Source organism: Juglans regia, chromosome 9 (assembly GCF_001411555.2).
Source record: "Juglans regia cultivar Chandler chromosome 9, Walnut 2.0, whole genome shotgun sequence".
NCBI lineage: Eukaryota > Viridiplantae > Streptophyta > Magnoliopsida > Fagales > Juglandaceae > Juglans > Juglans regia.
In genome coordinates, this window is record NC_049909.1 from 1,222,907 (window position 1) to 1,236,670 (window position 13,764).

General features: G+C 44.8%; 1 protein-coding gene across 1 annotated transcript; it reads left to right on the forward strand.

The window, feature by feature from the left end:
- The first annotated feature begins 811 nt into the window (after positions 1-811).
- Positions 812-1,580, forward strand: LOC108983694. The gene is made up of 2 exons (XM_018955421.2): positions 812-1,169; positions 1,411-1,580. Exons 1-2 carry the CDS (start codon positions 812-814, stop codon positions 1,578-1,580), a joined length of 528 nt encoding a protein of 175 aa, XP_018810966.2.
- The last annotated feature ends 12,184 nt before the right edge of the window (positions 1,581-13,764 follow it).

Consider the following 13,764-nt stretch of genomic DNA (forward strand, 5'->3'; position numbering starts at 1 on the left):
CGCCACGTTGAGGAGTTTATGGACCAGGCAGACGGATTCATCAACGCAAAAGACACCCTTGAGGCCCTAATGGCTCCGCGAAGGTTAGAGATGGAGCAAGCAGACCAAAAAGCGGCTGGAAAAAAGGAGGTCACGGTCTTGAAGGGGAAAAGGAGGAGTGCCAGATACAAAAGAAAGGGAGAAGCACCAACTCGGTCGCGGGGGGTGCCCCGCTCACGCTAGTTTGGTGGTAGAAGGAGATCGTCAACCGAGCCCATGAAGAGAACCGGCCCGAGACTTAGAGGGCCACCAATCTGACGGGGTGTGAGCCCTGGAAGGCAGAGAACGAGGGCAGAAGCTCGGAAGAGCCCCCCAACAGAAGACAATGAGGAGTCACTTCGTCAGCTCGGAGAGCACACGCCCGAAGGACACACAATGAGAAGGTGCTCACTACCGGGAGAAGTTCCGTCAGGGTGCCTCGGCACCCTGGGAGTGCCATGATAACCTTTGGCGAGAAGGACAAAGAAGGCATCCTCCACTCGCATGATGACGCGTTGGTAGTGACGATGCAAATTGCAAACTTTACAACCCGAAGGATCCTTGTTAACAATGGTAGCTCAGCAGACATCCTGTTCTGGGAAGCCTTCGTCAGGATGGGGATCAACCCAGGCCAACTACGCCTAGCCCCTATGCCACTCAAGGGTTTCACAGGTGATGTTGTTCAACTGATGGGGGCCATCACCCTATCCGTCTTAGCTAGAAGGCCCCCAGAACCGCTACGACCTTGGCTGATTTCTTAGTGGTCAAAGCCCCCTCCTCGTACAAGGCAATAATGGGACGTCCCACCTTGAACCACTTGAGGGCGGTGACTTCCACCTACCACCTTCAGATGAAATTCCCCATCGACTTGGGAGTGAGGGAGGTACGTGGTGAGCAGGTTCTAGCTCGGGAGTGCTACGCTCGAGAACTGAAGCATGAAGTCAAGGTAGTCGCGACAGTTGAAAAAGTCAGAGATGCACCCGGTCTGGCTTTGCCACCCGCCCTGGCCGAATGGGATGAAGAGATCCGTGATGAGCAAGCCTTTCAGCAAGCCGAACCCAACGAACCCTTGGAGCTAGTTTTAGTCGACCAACAGAGATCGGAACTGACAATACAGGTCGGGACCAAGCTAGACCTAGAGTTGAGGCAAGGTTTGAAATATCTTCTCATTGAGCACCAAGATGTTTTTGCCTAGAGCCACGAGGAGATGCCTGGGATAGACAACTCCATTATCGAGCACCGGCACTGTGTCGACTTGAAGGCTCGAAAATTCAAGCAAAAACGATGAAGCTTTAGTGCCGAGAAGTATGCAGCGATAGTTGAGGGTGGACCGTCTCTTGACAGCAAGGTTCATCTGAGAAGTTCATTACCCGGAATGGCTCTCTAATGTAGTCTTGGTGAAGAAGGGCAATGGGAAGTGGCAGATGTGCGTTGACTTCATTGACTTGAACAAAGCTTACCCAAAGGACAACTTCCCATTGTCACGTATCATCCTAATTGTGGATTCAACAGCAGGACATCCTCTCCTCAATTTCAGAGATGCCTATTCAGGGTACAACTAGATTAGGATAAGTCCGGATGACGAAGAAAAGATAGCGTTTGTTATGGACCGAGGGCTCTACTGATACAAAGCCATGTCGTTCAGCCTCAAGAATGATGGTGCCACTTACCAGATGTTGGTCAACCGGATGTTCAAGCAGCAGATCAGTAGAAACATGGAATTGTAAGTGGATGACCTGCTAGTAAAGAGCAAGGAGCCCAGGCAACATCTACCAAATCTTAGAGAGGCCTTCTCCGTCTTTCGGTGATACTAGATGAAGCTCAACCTAGCGAAGTGCACATTCGGGGTGGAGTCAGGAAAGTTCCTTGGGTTCATGGTCTTCGAGAGAGGGATTGAGGCGAACCCCGAAAAGGTGGAAGCAATAGTGGGAATGCCCTCCCCTTGCAACCTCCATGAAGTCCAGAGGTTGGGCAGGCGGGTGGCAGCCCTGAACCGCTTCATTGCCTGGTCAACTGACTGGTGTCTCCTCTTTTTCAAAGTCTTAAGGAAGGCCCAGGAATGGAATGCCGCCTGTGAAGAAGCTTTCGCTAACCTAAAGAAGTACCTAAGGCATCCCCTGTTGCTAAGCCAAACAAAACCAGGAGAGGACCTGATTGTGTACCTAGCTGTGTCCCTGCACGCTATGTCAGCTGTGCTAGTCAGGGAAATAGAGGAAGGGCAGCGGTCTGTCAACCACACAAGTCGGGCCTTCCGTGGAACCAAAGCTAGGTACCCGTGAACTAAAATTTTGGTGTTCACCCTAGTCTTGCAGAAGCCACAAGAAGATTAAGGCCATACTTCCAGGCTCACCCAATGAAAGTACTCACCGACCTTCCTCTCAAGAAAGTCTTGCAGAAGCCAGACACCTTTGGACTACTAGCCAAGTGGGAGATCGAGCTCAGTGAATTCGATATGGAGTACTTGCCCCGCGCCACGATTAAAGAACATGTATTAGCAGACTTCGTTGCAGAATTCATCAGTTTCCTAGAGGAAGCCTTGATAGGTCTACAGAGATGGCTCGTCCAGCTAGGTCGGCGGGAGTTTGGGGGTGTACATAGTCACCGAACAAGGAAAGGAGCACAACTATGTGGTTAGGCTGGTCTTCAATCGACCAACAATGAAGCCGAGTATGCGGCGCTCTTGATTGGGATGTTAATCGCTCGGTTGCTAGGAGCTAAAGCAGTGGAAGTGAAGGCCGACTCCCAAGTGGTCGTCAGAAAGGCTAAAAAGTTACCTCTAGCTCATCTGTAACGAGCGCGACCTCTTTCGCTATTTTCACATCTAATAAGTCTCGAGAGAAAGAATTAGAAGGCAGACAAGTTAGCAAAGGCCACATTGGGATAGGAAGAACTTCCCCTCCTGGAAAACACTGTGTTCAGAACAGTTGACGCCCCGTCCATCGGGGGTGAGGTATCTGTCACCAGCCTAGCATCCCCCGAATGGGCGGCGGACATCAGGAAGTTCCTACAGGAGGGAAAACTACTGGACGACTCGGAAGAAGCACGAAAGGTCAGAAATAAGGTGACTCCGTTCACCTTGCTGGAAGGGGTCCTATACAAGAGAGGCTTCTCTAAGCCATTCCTCTTGCCAGATGAGGCACAGTACGTGTTGGTGAAAATCCACGAAGGAGTCTACGGGAGCAAATTGGGAGGAAGGGCGCTAGCCACAAGGGTAACCTGCGCTGGATACTACTAGCCCCATTCCCTTAGGGATGTGGAGGATTTTGCGAAAAAATGCCCAAAGTGTCAGGAGCACGGGCTGGTGCTGCACTGCCCACCGAAGGGCTTAACATCGATCACGGCCCTATGGCCTTTCGCCAGTGGGGCCTAGATCTAATAGGCCCATTCCCAAAGGCTAGAGGGGGGCCAAGTTTGTGGTCATGGTGGTCGATTACTTCACGAAGTGGGTCAAAGTGGAGGCCTTCGCGAACATCACCTCCCGAACCATCATGAAGTTTCTGTGGAAGTCAATAGTCTGCCAATTTGACATACCCTAGAGCTTCATATCGGACAACAAAAGACAGTTCGATTGCACACATTACTAGGAGTGGTGCGCAGCGCTCGGAATCAAGGTAAAGTACTCCTCGACAGGTTACCCCCAGGCCAACGGTCAAGCCGAGACAACCAATAAAACCCTCCTCTCCACCCTTTAGAAGAAGCTTGGGACACACAAAGGAGCATGGGCTGAAAAACTCTGGAGCGTACTATGGGCATAGCGAACGACTGTTAGGACCCCCACCGGAGAGACACCCTTCGCCCTCACTTATGAGAGCAAAGCAGTAATCCCTGTGTAAGTCGGAATGCCCACGTTCCTCATTCAGCACTTTGATCGGGACACCAACAACAAAAGGTTAGCTGGGGGGCTGGATCTTCTGGAAGAGAGAGGGGAAAAGGCGGCGATACTGACAACAAGTAACAAGTGAAAGATAGAACAATACTTTAACAAATGAGTCAGGCTGTCCTCCTTCAAGGTGGGTGACTTGGTGCTGAGACAAACCGGAGTAACCACCCAGGAAAAAGGACAACTGAGACCACGATGGGAAGGCTTGTATGTAGTAACTGCAAACAACCGACCTGCCTCCTATTGCCTCAAGGACAGCCAGGTACTTGAGCTCCCCGACCCCTGGAAAGCTGAGCATCTGAAGAAGTACTACGTGTAGGGACATGGAGCAATAATTTGTATGAAAATTGTAAACTTATTTGATGAATGAGAATGCCTGCATGTTTGCCTCAAATTCTTTGTTGTTTAAACTTGGAATCAACAAAATTGAGTCCCTAGACTCACTGCGGGGTAAGGCCAAGTCCTTAAACTCGCCGACCCCCTATTTAACAAAGCTAGGTCCCTAGACTCGTCGTGGGGTCGAGGCCAGGCATCAGATCCTGAGCCCTCGTCAGGGTCTCACGATCAAAGAAGTCGAGTCCCTAGACTCGCTGTGGGGTAAGGCCAAGTCTCTAGACTCTTCGAAGAAAGACACTTTCATTACTTTTATGCACAATGTGCATTATTTACAAGTACACACACACAAAAAAAAACTTTTACAAAGGTTCTATAAAGGCTAAAGGATCTGTCACTGAGAAGGAAAAGGAGCACCCCAGGGAAACGAGGGATATCCTGGCTTCCCGAAATTCTTAGCATAGGCTTGTGCTTGGGAGTTTGGGGGAAGGGAAGTCAGGGCCAGGGTATGCATATCCAATCTAGGGTGTTGCAGTAGGTGTTCATGCATTCGTTTAAGGCCCTCTCTATAGCCATAAGCCCAAGCCGTTTCCCAGATAGCATTAGTATTCGTGACCTGGAACCTAATCTCTGTAGAATGATGGGTGGCGTCATCCAACCGGGACCTCATACCTGAGATTTCCATATTGGGGGCCATGAGGTCAAGATTCTTCTCAACCACCTTCTGTGAGAGTTTTCCGACGCTTTCATTGGCCTGCCACAGCTGTTCCCTTTGGTGTTTGGGCCTCCCTGGTGAGTTTGAAGTGCTTAAACAATAGCCTCGAATGTTGCCCGGTGATCAAAGTGCGATCTCGTAGAAACTCCTACAGCTCCCTCTGAGTAGACGACGTTTGCTCGTAGATGCCCATCGGTCGAGGTTTTCCTCAGCCTCACGCAACAGCTTTTTCAGAACCTTCTTCTTCTATTTACGCCTCACGGCATCCTTCTCCAAGAATTGGTTTTGGTCCTTCATGTACTCCACCTTGTTGACCAGCCCTCTACGCTTAGTCTCGAGGTCCTTAATCTTCTGGGCCACCTGCTTCAGCTTATAGTAAGCAAAGTGGCCCAGCATCCTGAGCTCTCGATTGGCCTCCTCCAGCTCCCCTTGCTCCTCACCAATCATTGCAGCTAACCGATCTATGACCTGCAATGAAAAGAAAAATTAGAAATGATGAGGCAAGGGACAGAAAGGGTCAAACGTAATAAGCAGAGTGTGGGGGAAAACCTACCTGGGCAAAGAAGGTTCGCAGCTTCTGAGCCTCCCACTCGGTGGCCGCGACCTAGGTTTAAGGCCGAGGCCTGGCTCTCCCCTGCCCCGGTGGAAGAGGAAAGGCCGGTGACCTCTAGCTACCAAGAGAAGTCCGATATCCCCCCTTTAGCCTCCTTCCTGAGTTTGAAAGGAATCTCACCGGCCGAACCAGGATCGACCGATGGAGGAGATTAAGAGTCATTGTTGTTGCTTCGCTCCAAAACGGAGTGGGAATCTTGGGGACCTCCCTCGGGGCCAGTGTCACTCGGTTCGGCGAAGGAAGACGAGGAGGGAATAGTCCTTAAATTGGGAGAGGTGGACCTAGTGACCTCCTTTTGGTTCCCGGTAGTGAGGTTATAGGCCTTGGGGGAGGTTCTTCCTTGCCCTTCTTGTCTTTCTCCTCCTCCTCCTCCTCCTCCTTCTTCTTGTCTTTCTTCTTCTTATTCCTAGCGACCAGTCTCCAAGGTTGTTTGTGGAGCCTCACGGGTGGCATCCTCCCTCAGAGTATCTTCAAAGGACATGAACGGCTCGACCACACTAGGCTCGTAAGGGTCAGGATGCAGAAGGAGCTGAAGAAAGTGGTGGCAAGATTGCACTCACCTTCTTCATCTACGAAAGCAAATAGTGGGTTGACAGAAGGACCGGCAGGGGTGGGCCGGGGGCCTCCGGATGAAAAAGAAGGCCCAGAGGCGGAGTGTGAACCACTCGGGAGAAACGTTGTGCTCCCCCAAGTTGAAGGGATCGGGACCTCTGAGCACACGAACTCCTACTATCCCTGTTCACGGGCCTCCTAGCCTCGGGGCACCTTAGCACGAGTCCTCGACTCCTTAGCACAACCCTAAGAAAAGGAGGTACCACTGCTGGACCCCCCAGCCTCACTACCCGGAGTCCCAGGGCAGGTCGTGATGCATCGTTGGCTGCTTCCCCTTGCCACCAGAGGAACTTGAAGAGTGCTTTCGACCCCTGGGCAATGGGATCTCACCTGCATATAAGCCAATAGGCATGGACAAGTAGTCCCGAATGTTCTAGTTGGAGAGGGCCAGGTCGGTGTGCGACTTGCCAGGATGGGCTCTCACCCAAGCCATCATGGCTTCTAGCCGGGCCTCTTCTCTCCAGTTCAGCATAAGGCCAAACCTCTATGAGGAAGGGAACCAGCCTGCCTGGACGGGATACTTCTTAGCAGTTCCACTGAAGGCCATCCGGAAGATAACACAGCTAGACACTAGTTGTCGCCAAGCATTAGGATGGAGCTGTGCCGGGGCTAGCCCTAGATAGTTGAGAACCTCGCGAATGGGGTGACAGAACGGGAGGCGCAAGTTGTTTGCAAACATTAAGGGGAAGAGGGCCACCCAGGATGCCATTCTGTCAGGGTCAACGCGTGTTCCCCTTGGGGATCTCTAGGATGGAGGTGGGAATGTTGTATTTGGCCAGAAATTGCCCTGAGGTCCTCGCCGGTGACAGATGAAACCCAACTTCCTTTCAACGTATGGGGCAACAAACTCAAATGGAGCTTTGGGGGCCATAGTAACGATGGGAAGTGATGGTAATAAGACAACGGGCACAATTTGGGAAGTGGAGAGGAAGATGGCGGCAGAGGGGAATCTGGGTGGTGGAGGAGTAGTAATAAGCTTGGGAAGGGGAGGAATGCATGGCGACAGGAGAAGAAGTTGAGAGAAAATGCCGAGAGAGAGATAAAGAGACGAAAATGGAGGAAGTGGAGGTGAAGGGGGGCCTTATATAGTCGAGGGAGGCTGGACAGCGTGTGAGAGACAAAGCAACGCTAACAGTGATGATGCCAGCAAAATGCCACGCAGACCTCCAACGTTATGATCGACACAAGTGGCAGTCGTCATGTTAGGTGTGTGGGAAACACGGTCCAATGGGATCCCTGAGGCGTGGGGAGAGGAGTAGCCGATCTATCCAATCAACCGTCAGGAGATGGCAGGCCGCAAGAATCGAGGAGACACACTTATTGGATGGACAGGTGGCCCTGAGAACTCGATCGACCGAAGCCAAACTGATGAGACACACTTATTGGATGGACAGGTGTCTTTGGGAACTTAATCGACTGGAGTCGAATTGATGACCTCTGGAACTCAACTGACTGGCTACACCAATAATGAGAGGAACTTTTGAATTCCCACCACAATTATGTGTTAGGAATTTGCGGGGTATTGTGAGAGGGGCCCCTTAGAAGAGTGGCTTAGGCCCAAAAAGATCAAGTTACAGAGGCCTCAGGCGGAAACTCGAAGTAGGCCAGGAGCCGAAGAAGCCATGTGCCGAGCCCACGACTCGCCTGCCCCTACAGATAGGCCTTGGCACAGGACTCGGCCCTGTCAAGGAGCCCACAATAAGGCAACAATTGCCTGGGACCTCGGTGGGATGCCAAGCCCTACAATAGGGTACGTAACGGATAGCTACAGTAGAGCACAGGCGGTTGGGCATGTCCGATCGTGGGCGCGCCAGGCTAGAGACACGCAGCATTCAATGCGTGTCAGGGAGCCCAACACGCAACGACGTGCTGCGTAAGGTGTCGTAGGATGGCACAACCACGGCCTGACATACTGCCATGATAGGAGAGTGGTGGCAGGTCTGACCCGAGCATGACCTGACACCCCACGATATCCCTTGGTAGTTGAGTCCAAGCCATGTATAAATATAGCCATCCCTCCTAAGGGAAGGCTCTTTGAACTCTTCTACTACACAACTCGCTTAGCTTTCTTAATCACTCAAATATTCTCCACTTACTTTGGCATCAGAGTGACCCCGGACGTCACCCGAGCCCATTCTTCCTCTTAGCTACAGGTCCTAAGAGTTTGGCTACTGTGATACTGCTCGGGCTATGAAACATGACATCAACACTATCTTTATATTTTCTTGTAGGTACCTTGGACTAATTCCTTTCATTATCTTTATTGTAAGTTTTCTTTTTTTAAACATGTATTACATTTCTATGTCCACAAAGAAAACTATTTCTTCTGAAGCTCATAGTTATATTCAGTAACAAACTTGGTAACTATTCATCTATCTCCATCTTTCTTTGCACTCGTCAAGCTTGCACATCCAGTTATTGTTTTTTCAGGCTCAAGATTTATTCTCTCTTTCAATGCAATGATGATGAAACCTTTCGGTCCTTTCCAATAAACGATCATATAAAGTTTATACCACCTAATGAGTTTTCCTTTGAAAGTTGAATAGTATTATAAGCTCTAAAGCTCTATGTCTTGCATATGCGTGGACCACTATGTGAAGAAGACAAGACAGTTAAAAATTCTTTTAAGCAAGTTCATGTCTTATTAATGTTGTTCTATCATTTCAACTTCAGTATCAAAAGTGTAGTAGCTCTACCAACTGGCCGGGGAGCATGCATGAAGGAGATACCTTTCACTTTTTGTAATACCCCGATCCCGGATGGATTGGAGAGTTACTTCTTAACAATAGTATTATAAGCTCTAAAGCTCTATGTCTTGCATATGCGTGGACCACTATGTGAAGAAGACAAGACAGTTAAAAATTCTTTTAAGCAAGTTCATGTCTTATTAATGTTGTTCTATCATTTCAACTTCAGTATCAAAAGTGTAGTAGCTCTACCAACTGGCCGGGGAGCATGCATGAAGGAGATACCTTTCACTTTTTGTAATACCCCGATCCCGGATGGATTGGAGAGTTACTTCTTAACACTTAAAAATCATATCTCACTGCACAAATATAAACTCAAATTCCTCAATTACTCAGAGACCTCATTACTTGAAACCATCTAGTTCAAAATGAATAACTAAGAATACGACGAAGTCTTAGAATAAATGACAACTTCTCGAAGTACTAAGTCAATAGAGCAAAACAAAACTATTCAATAAAAATTCTCCAATAATACATATTTTGAAACGTAACAGAGCGATGATTTTAAGACATATAAAACCCAGATTACTTTGGTATAACTTAACCTAAGCATCATCATCACATCAAAACATAGCATCTTACAGAGCAGAGACCATGTTTCACCCCCGTGGTAGGCTTATGCTAAACTCGATGGCCAAACTGGGCAGAGATAGGTGAAATCTTTCCCTTATTACTCTCGGAGCCCCGAATGTGCATACAGGAAAGACCACTTAAAAACTACTTTGTTTCCAAAGTGGGTGCACTCAGAGATAGAGAAGTTGGTACCAACCCAAACAGAGCAGAGCAGAGCAAAGACAGAGTTAGATACAAAATTAGTATATCATGCCAAAGGTTTTCAGATGCCATATCAAAACAAAACAAAGTACCAAAAGATATTCAGATCATTCTCATTGAAAACAAAAGTCGGAGCATCTTTCTAAATCAATGCACAATTTCTTGAGATTTTCAATATCGCTCTTTTTCAGATTTTAGAGACAACATGACAAAATATAGCTCATGTCTACACAATGCTTGTCAAAAACATTTTCTCTTCTTCATAAAGATTTCACGAGTAATGCAAATAAACGATCGAGGTTTTCTTCCCAAGTTCTCATTTCATAACAAAACATGCAAAATTTTTAGAAAGTCAACCTCAGTCTCAATAATTTGTGTAAAGTCTAGCATAGGAACTCAACTTACCTGGACTTTTTAGTTTTTCTGAATCTTTCCACAATACTGCCAAATGAATACCAATCGTCACCTATACAGAATACTAAACGTTACTAAACTTCTAAAAGAACTGCTAAAACTCTCAATCTACTTAAATTCATATTATGGAAATGGCTTTGATAACTGTATAGTTATCAGAAATCTAATAGATATATTATCATAAAAAAGAATAATCTTAACTTATTATAATATAATTTTATCAAATATGGAAAAACAACTTAAACTCATTTCAAAAATTAACATAATCATAATAAAAACTCATATCTCTATAAACTATTATTAAAACACTAATTTAATACTGCCAACATATAATCTAGTAGGAAGTCATAAATTTCTTAAACAATATTAATTCATAAAATATTCGAATCCAAATAATATAAACAATGAAAAACTCATTTAGTAAAATATACTTAAATCGATTTTAAAGCATTTAGAATGAAATGCTAAAATCTTATTATTTACTACTGAAAAATAGTTATAACTATTATTACTTGGTGTACTGTCGCAGGCAACCAAAAATAAAACCTATACTCTTAAAAATACATGTAGTAGTGCAAGTAAGAATCGTTCCCACGGAGAGTATTTAGCCTAGTTTTATCCTACGTGAACAAGGATTGGAGGGGAGGGTTTGAGTATAACGAAAACAATTTTAATAAGAACAACTAAGAAACAATTCAAATTAAAGTATCGAAATCAATCAAAAGAACAAACCTTGGTCTAAGTCAACATCTACCATCGAAATTTTACAACTGATCATCGATGCAAATATATATTAATTCATACTTTGAATATTCACCGTTGGAATTATTTTCCTATCTCTCCTTAGTCGTAGTTAATTAGAAAACAAACAATCTAATTAACCTTAACCACTAAACAACCCAAGACAAGCGCTAAAGGTTTAATCTAGTAACAACCTTAAGAATTAGAGAGATCGATGAAGCTAAACAACACAAGCACAAGTGGTTACATTTAATTTCGTTGAGCGTTCTTCCTAAGATCTAATAATTTCTGACGCAGCAAATCATCAAATCTTAGTTGCTTCACAAATTAGAGTGATCAAACAATTACGTATTTGATGTCTAATCTAGCAATAGATTGTAACGAATAATAAACTAGTAGGCCTCCTAGTAATTAAATGAGACAATCATAAAAATAGGCATAGAAAAACATTCGATACTCAAAGCATAAATTGAACACTAAAAACAAATCAGATCTCATAGTTTTATTGATTCCAAGGTTTTCGTTTCCTTCGACCAATTATGAAAGTTTAACCACACAAAACCATCATGAAAACTGGAAGGAGGAGTTAGAGAAGAGGGGAGAGAGATGCCCTAGTATGATGATTTTCCCCTTTTACACGTCCATGCCCCTTATTAGAATCCTACCAAATCTCCTAAAATATTTTAAACATTATCCTCAAATAACCATATCCAAATCTGACTTAATTAAGGGAAATATTAAAAATAAAATAGAGTCCTAATATAACTAGGAAAGTGGTGTTTTTCAGCTGTAACTTTTGTGCACCAGATCTCCAAAACATCTGCAATTAAATCGTATACTTGAATTACACGATAAGGCCGAACGTTCTGAAACGTCAGTAGTGCAGGTGCGTCAATTGCAAGCCCGATTGTGACCTTTATGAAGCCAATATATTTCAAAAATCAAAACATGAAAGTTGTAGATATTTGTCTTGGTGTTCCATAACATCTTGAATCATCTCAATCAGAGCTTGGATGAGAGAGTTATGCCCATATTATGAAGTGATGTCGAAATTATCCAGAACCACCCAATTAACTTTGTTTTGCATTTTACTACTCCATTTGCCTCATAAATAAAAATATAAGAATAATGAGTACATTTAGGCACCAAATAAGTATAAAAGATTAAAATTAAGGGAGAAAAATATGACACTTTGCATTCTCATCATTACTATATAACTAAAATTTTAGATCTTTAAATACTATCTATATGAAATTATAATTTCAGGCTAAACATTATCCACATGAAACATCTCAAATAAATCAAACTCAATATCAAAATAAACATCAAATGTCAAGAAAGCATACTGACTTAAAAACTAGACGTAGTAATATAAATATATTTAAAACAATTTCTTTACCATGCTTACAAATTCTATACGATAAAGTATTAAAAGTGGCTTATTTATACTATTCAACAAATCTGTAGGTAGGGACAAAAAAATAGAAACGGAAATACTTAAGAAAATGCAAATGAAATACATGAGAAATACAAACCGTGCGATAAAGTCTAGGCAAACCGAGAGAAAGAGGAAGAGGGAGTTACGGACCATGCAATGGGGGCTGCATTTCGACCATGGAATCTTGCTTCGTGATCTACAGTGGTTCCACTTGCAGATTCACGACTGGGCTACGGCGCACGGACGACAAGTGACTGGGCGGCTTGCATGGAGGCAAAGTTTGAAGGAAAGCATGCTCTGTTTTTGGCATGTGAAAACAGAGGCCTCTTAGCATGCGATGGTGGCTTGGTTTCACTGTGAAGGGTGGCGGCAATGTGGAGCTCCCTTCATGAAGTGATGGCTGGAATTGAGGGAACGTGGGAGGCTTGCAAGGTGGTGGTGTGTACAAGGCAGTGGCTGGGAAGTGCAAGTCCATTGGGTGGTTTTCGTTTAAGGTCACGGAGGCGCTGGCTGTGGTAGTGTCCCATCTTGTTGCAGCTAGGCACGACTGGTGGCTTCCAGTGGTGGTTTGGTGAGGTGTTGAGAGGCGGTTGGTTGGCAGGAGGCTGGGCTTTAGTGCTAGGTGGTTTGTGGCAGTAGCATTGCCTTATGGTCTGGGACCGTGGGCTTTGGAGGTGAGGGTGAGAAACTGATGTGAGGGAGAGGGAGAGAGTCTGATGAGAGTGAAACTTCTTAAAGTGAAGAAAAAAGAAAAGAAAAGAGAGATGCGGTTGAGAAGTGGATGAAAAAGTGGGAGTGAGATTCGAAACAACCAAAACTGAAAATCAAAGAGGGAGAGAGCAAGAAATCGTCGGAGGAAAAGAAAAAAAAAAACAAAAAAACAAAACAAAGGCTTAAGCCTTACCTGAAAATGACGCTGTAATGCCCCTTTGGTGAGAACTAGTTTGGGCTTGGGTTTTACACTTTTCTTTTGCGAAAGTATATTAATATAATTCCTAATATATACACTTTTTAGGAGACAATAACCTTAAATATATTAAAAAACTAAGCAACAATGTATTATAGCCATAAGCCCAAAAATAAAACAAAAAGGTATTCCCAACTATCACCGTTTCCACAATTTTCTCTGAAAACTACTAAAACTATCAAATTATACCTTCAACTATCATTTTTGGTAAATTCTACAGTTCTTGGTTTAAATTGATGAGATGAGATGAGTAATCGTTAAGACCAATGAATATGTAAACAATCTTGAAGATCAAATATTGATAGAAGATGTGAATCTTCAAAAACGTAGTTTTGGGTGCAAATTAAAAAAGGTAAAAAGGTAATAGTTTGGTAGAAAACACAAAAGAAAGAAGTTCCATTTTAAGAGGGTTTATTACAGATCCAAGTCCATAATTGCATCCCATCATCATGTCCCCATGTCGTTATTCTTTTTCTTCTTCTATGGATAGCATATACTCTAAATGAGGAGTT

Coding starts and splice junctions, on each gene's coding strand:
- LOC108983694 (XM_018955421.2), top strand. CDS start 812: ATGGGACGTCCCACCTTGAACCACTTGAGGGCGGTGACTTCCACCTAC. Junction 1,170..1,410: donor AGACCTAGAGTTGAGGCAAG/GTTTGAAATATC, acceptor TCTCTAATGTAG/TCTTGGTGAAGAAGGGCAAT.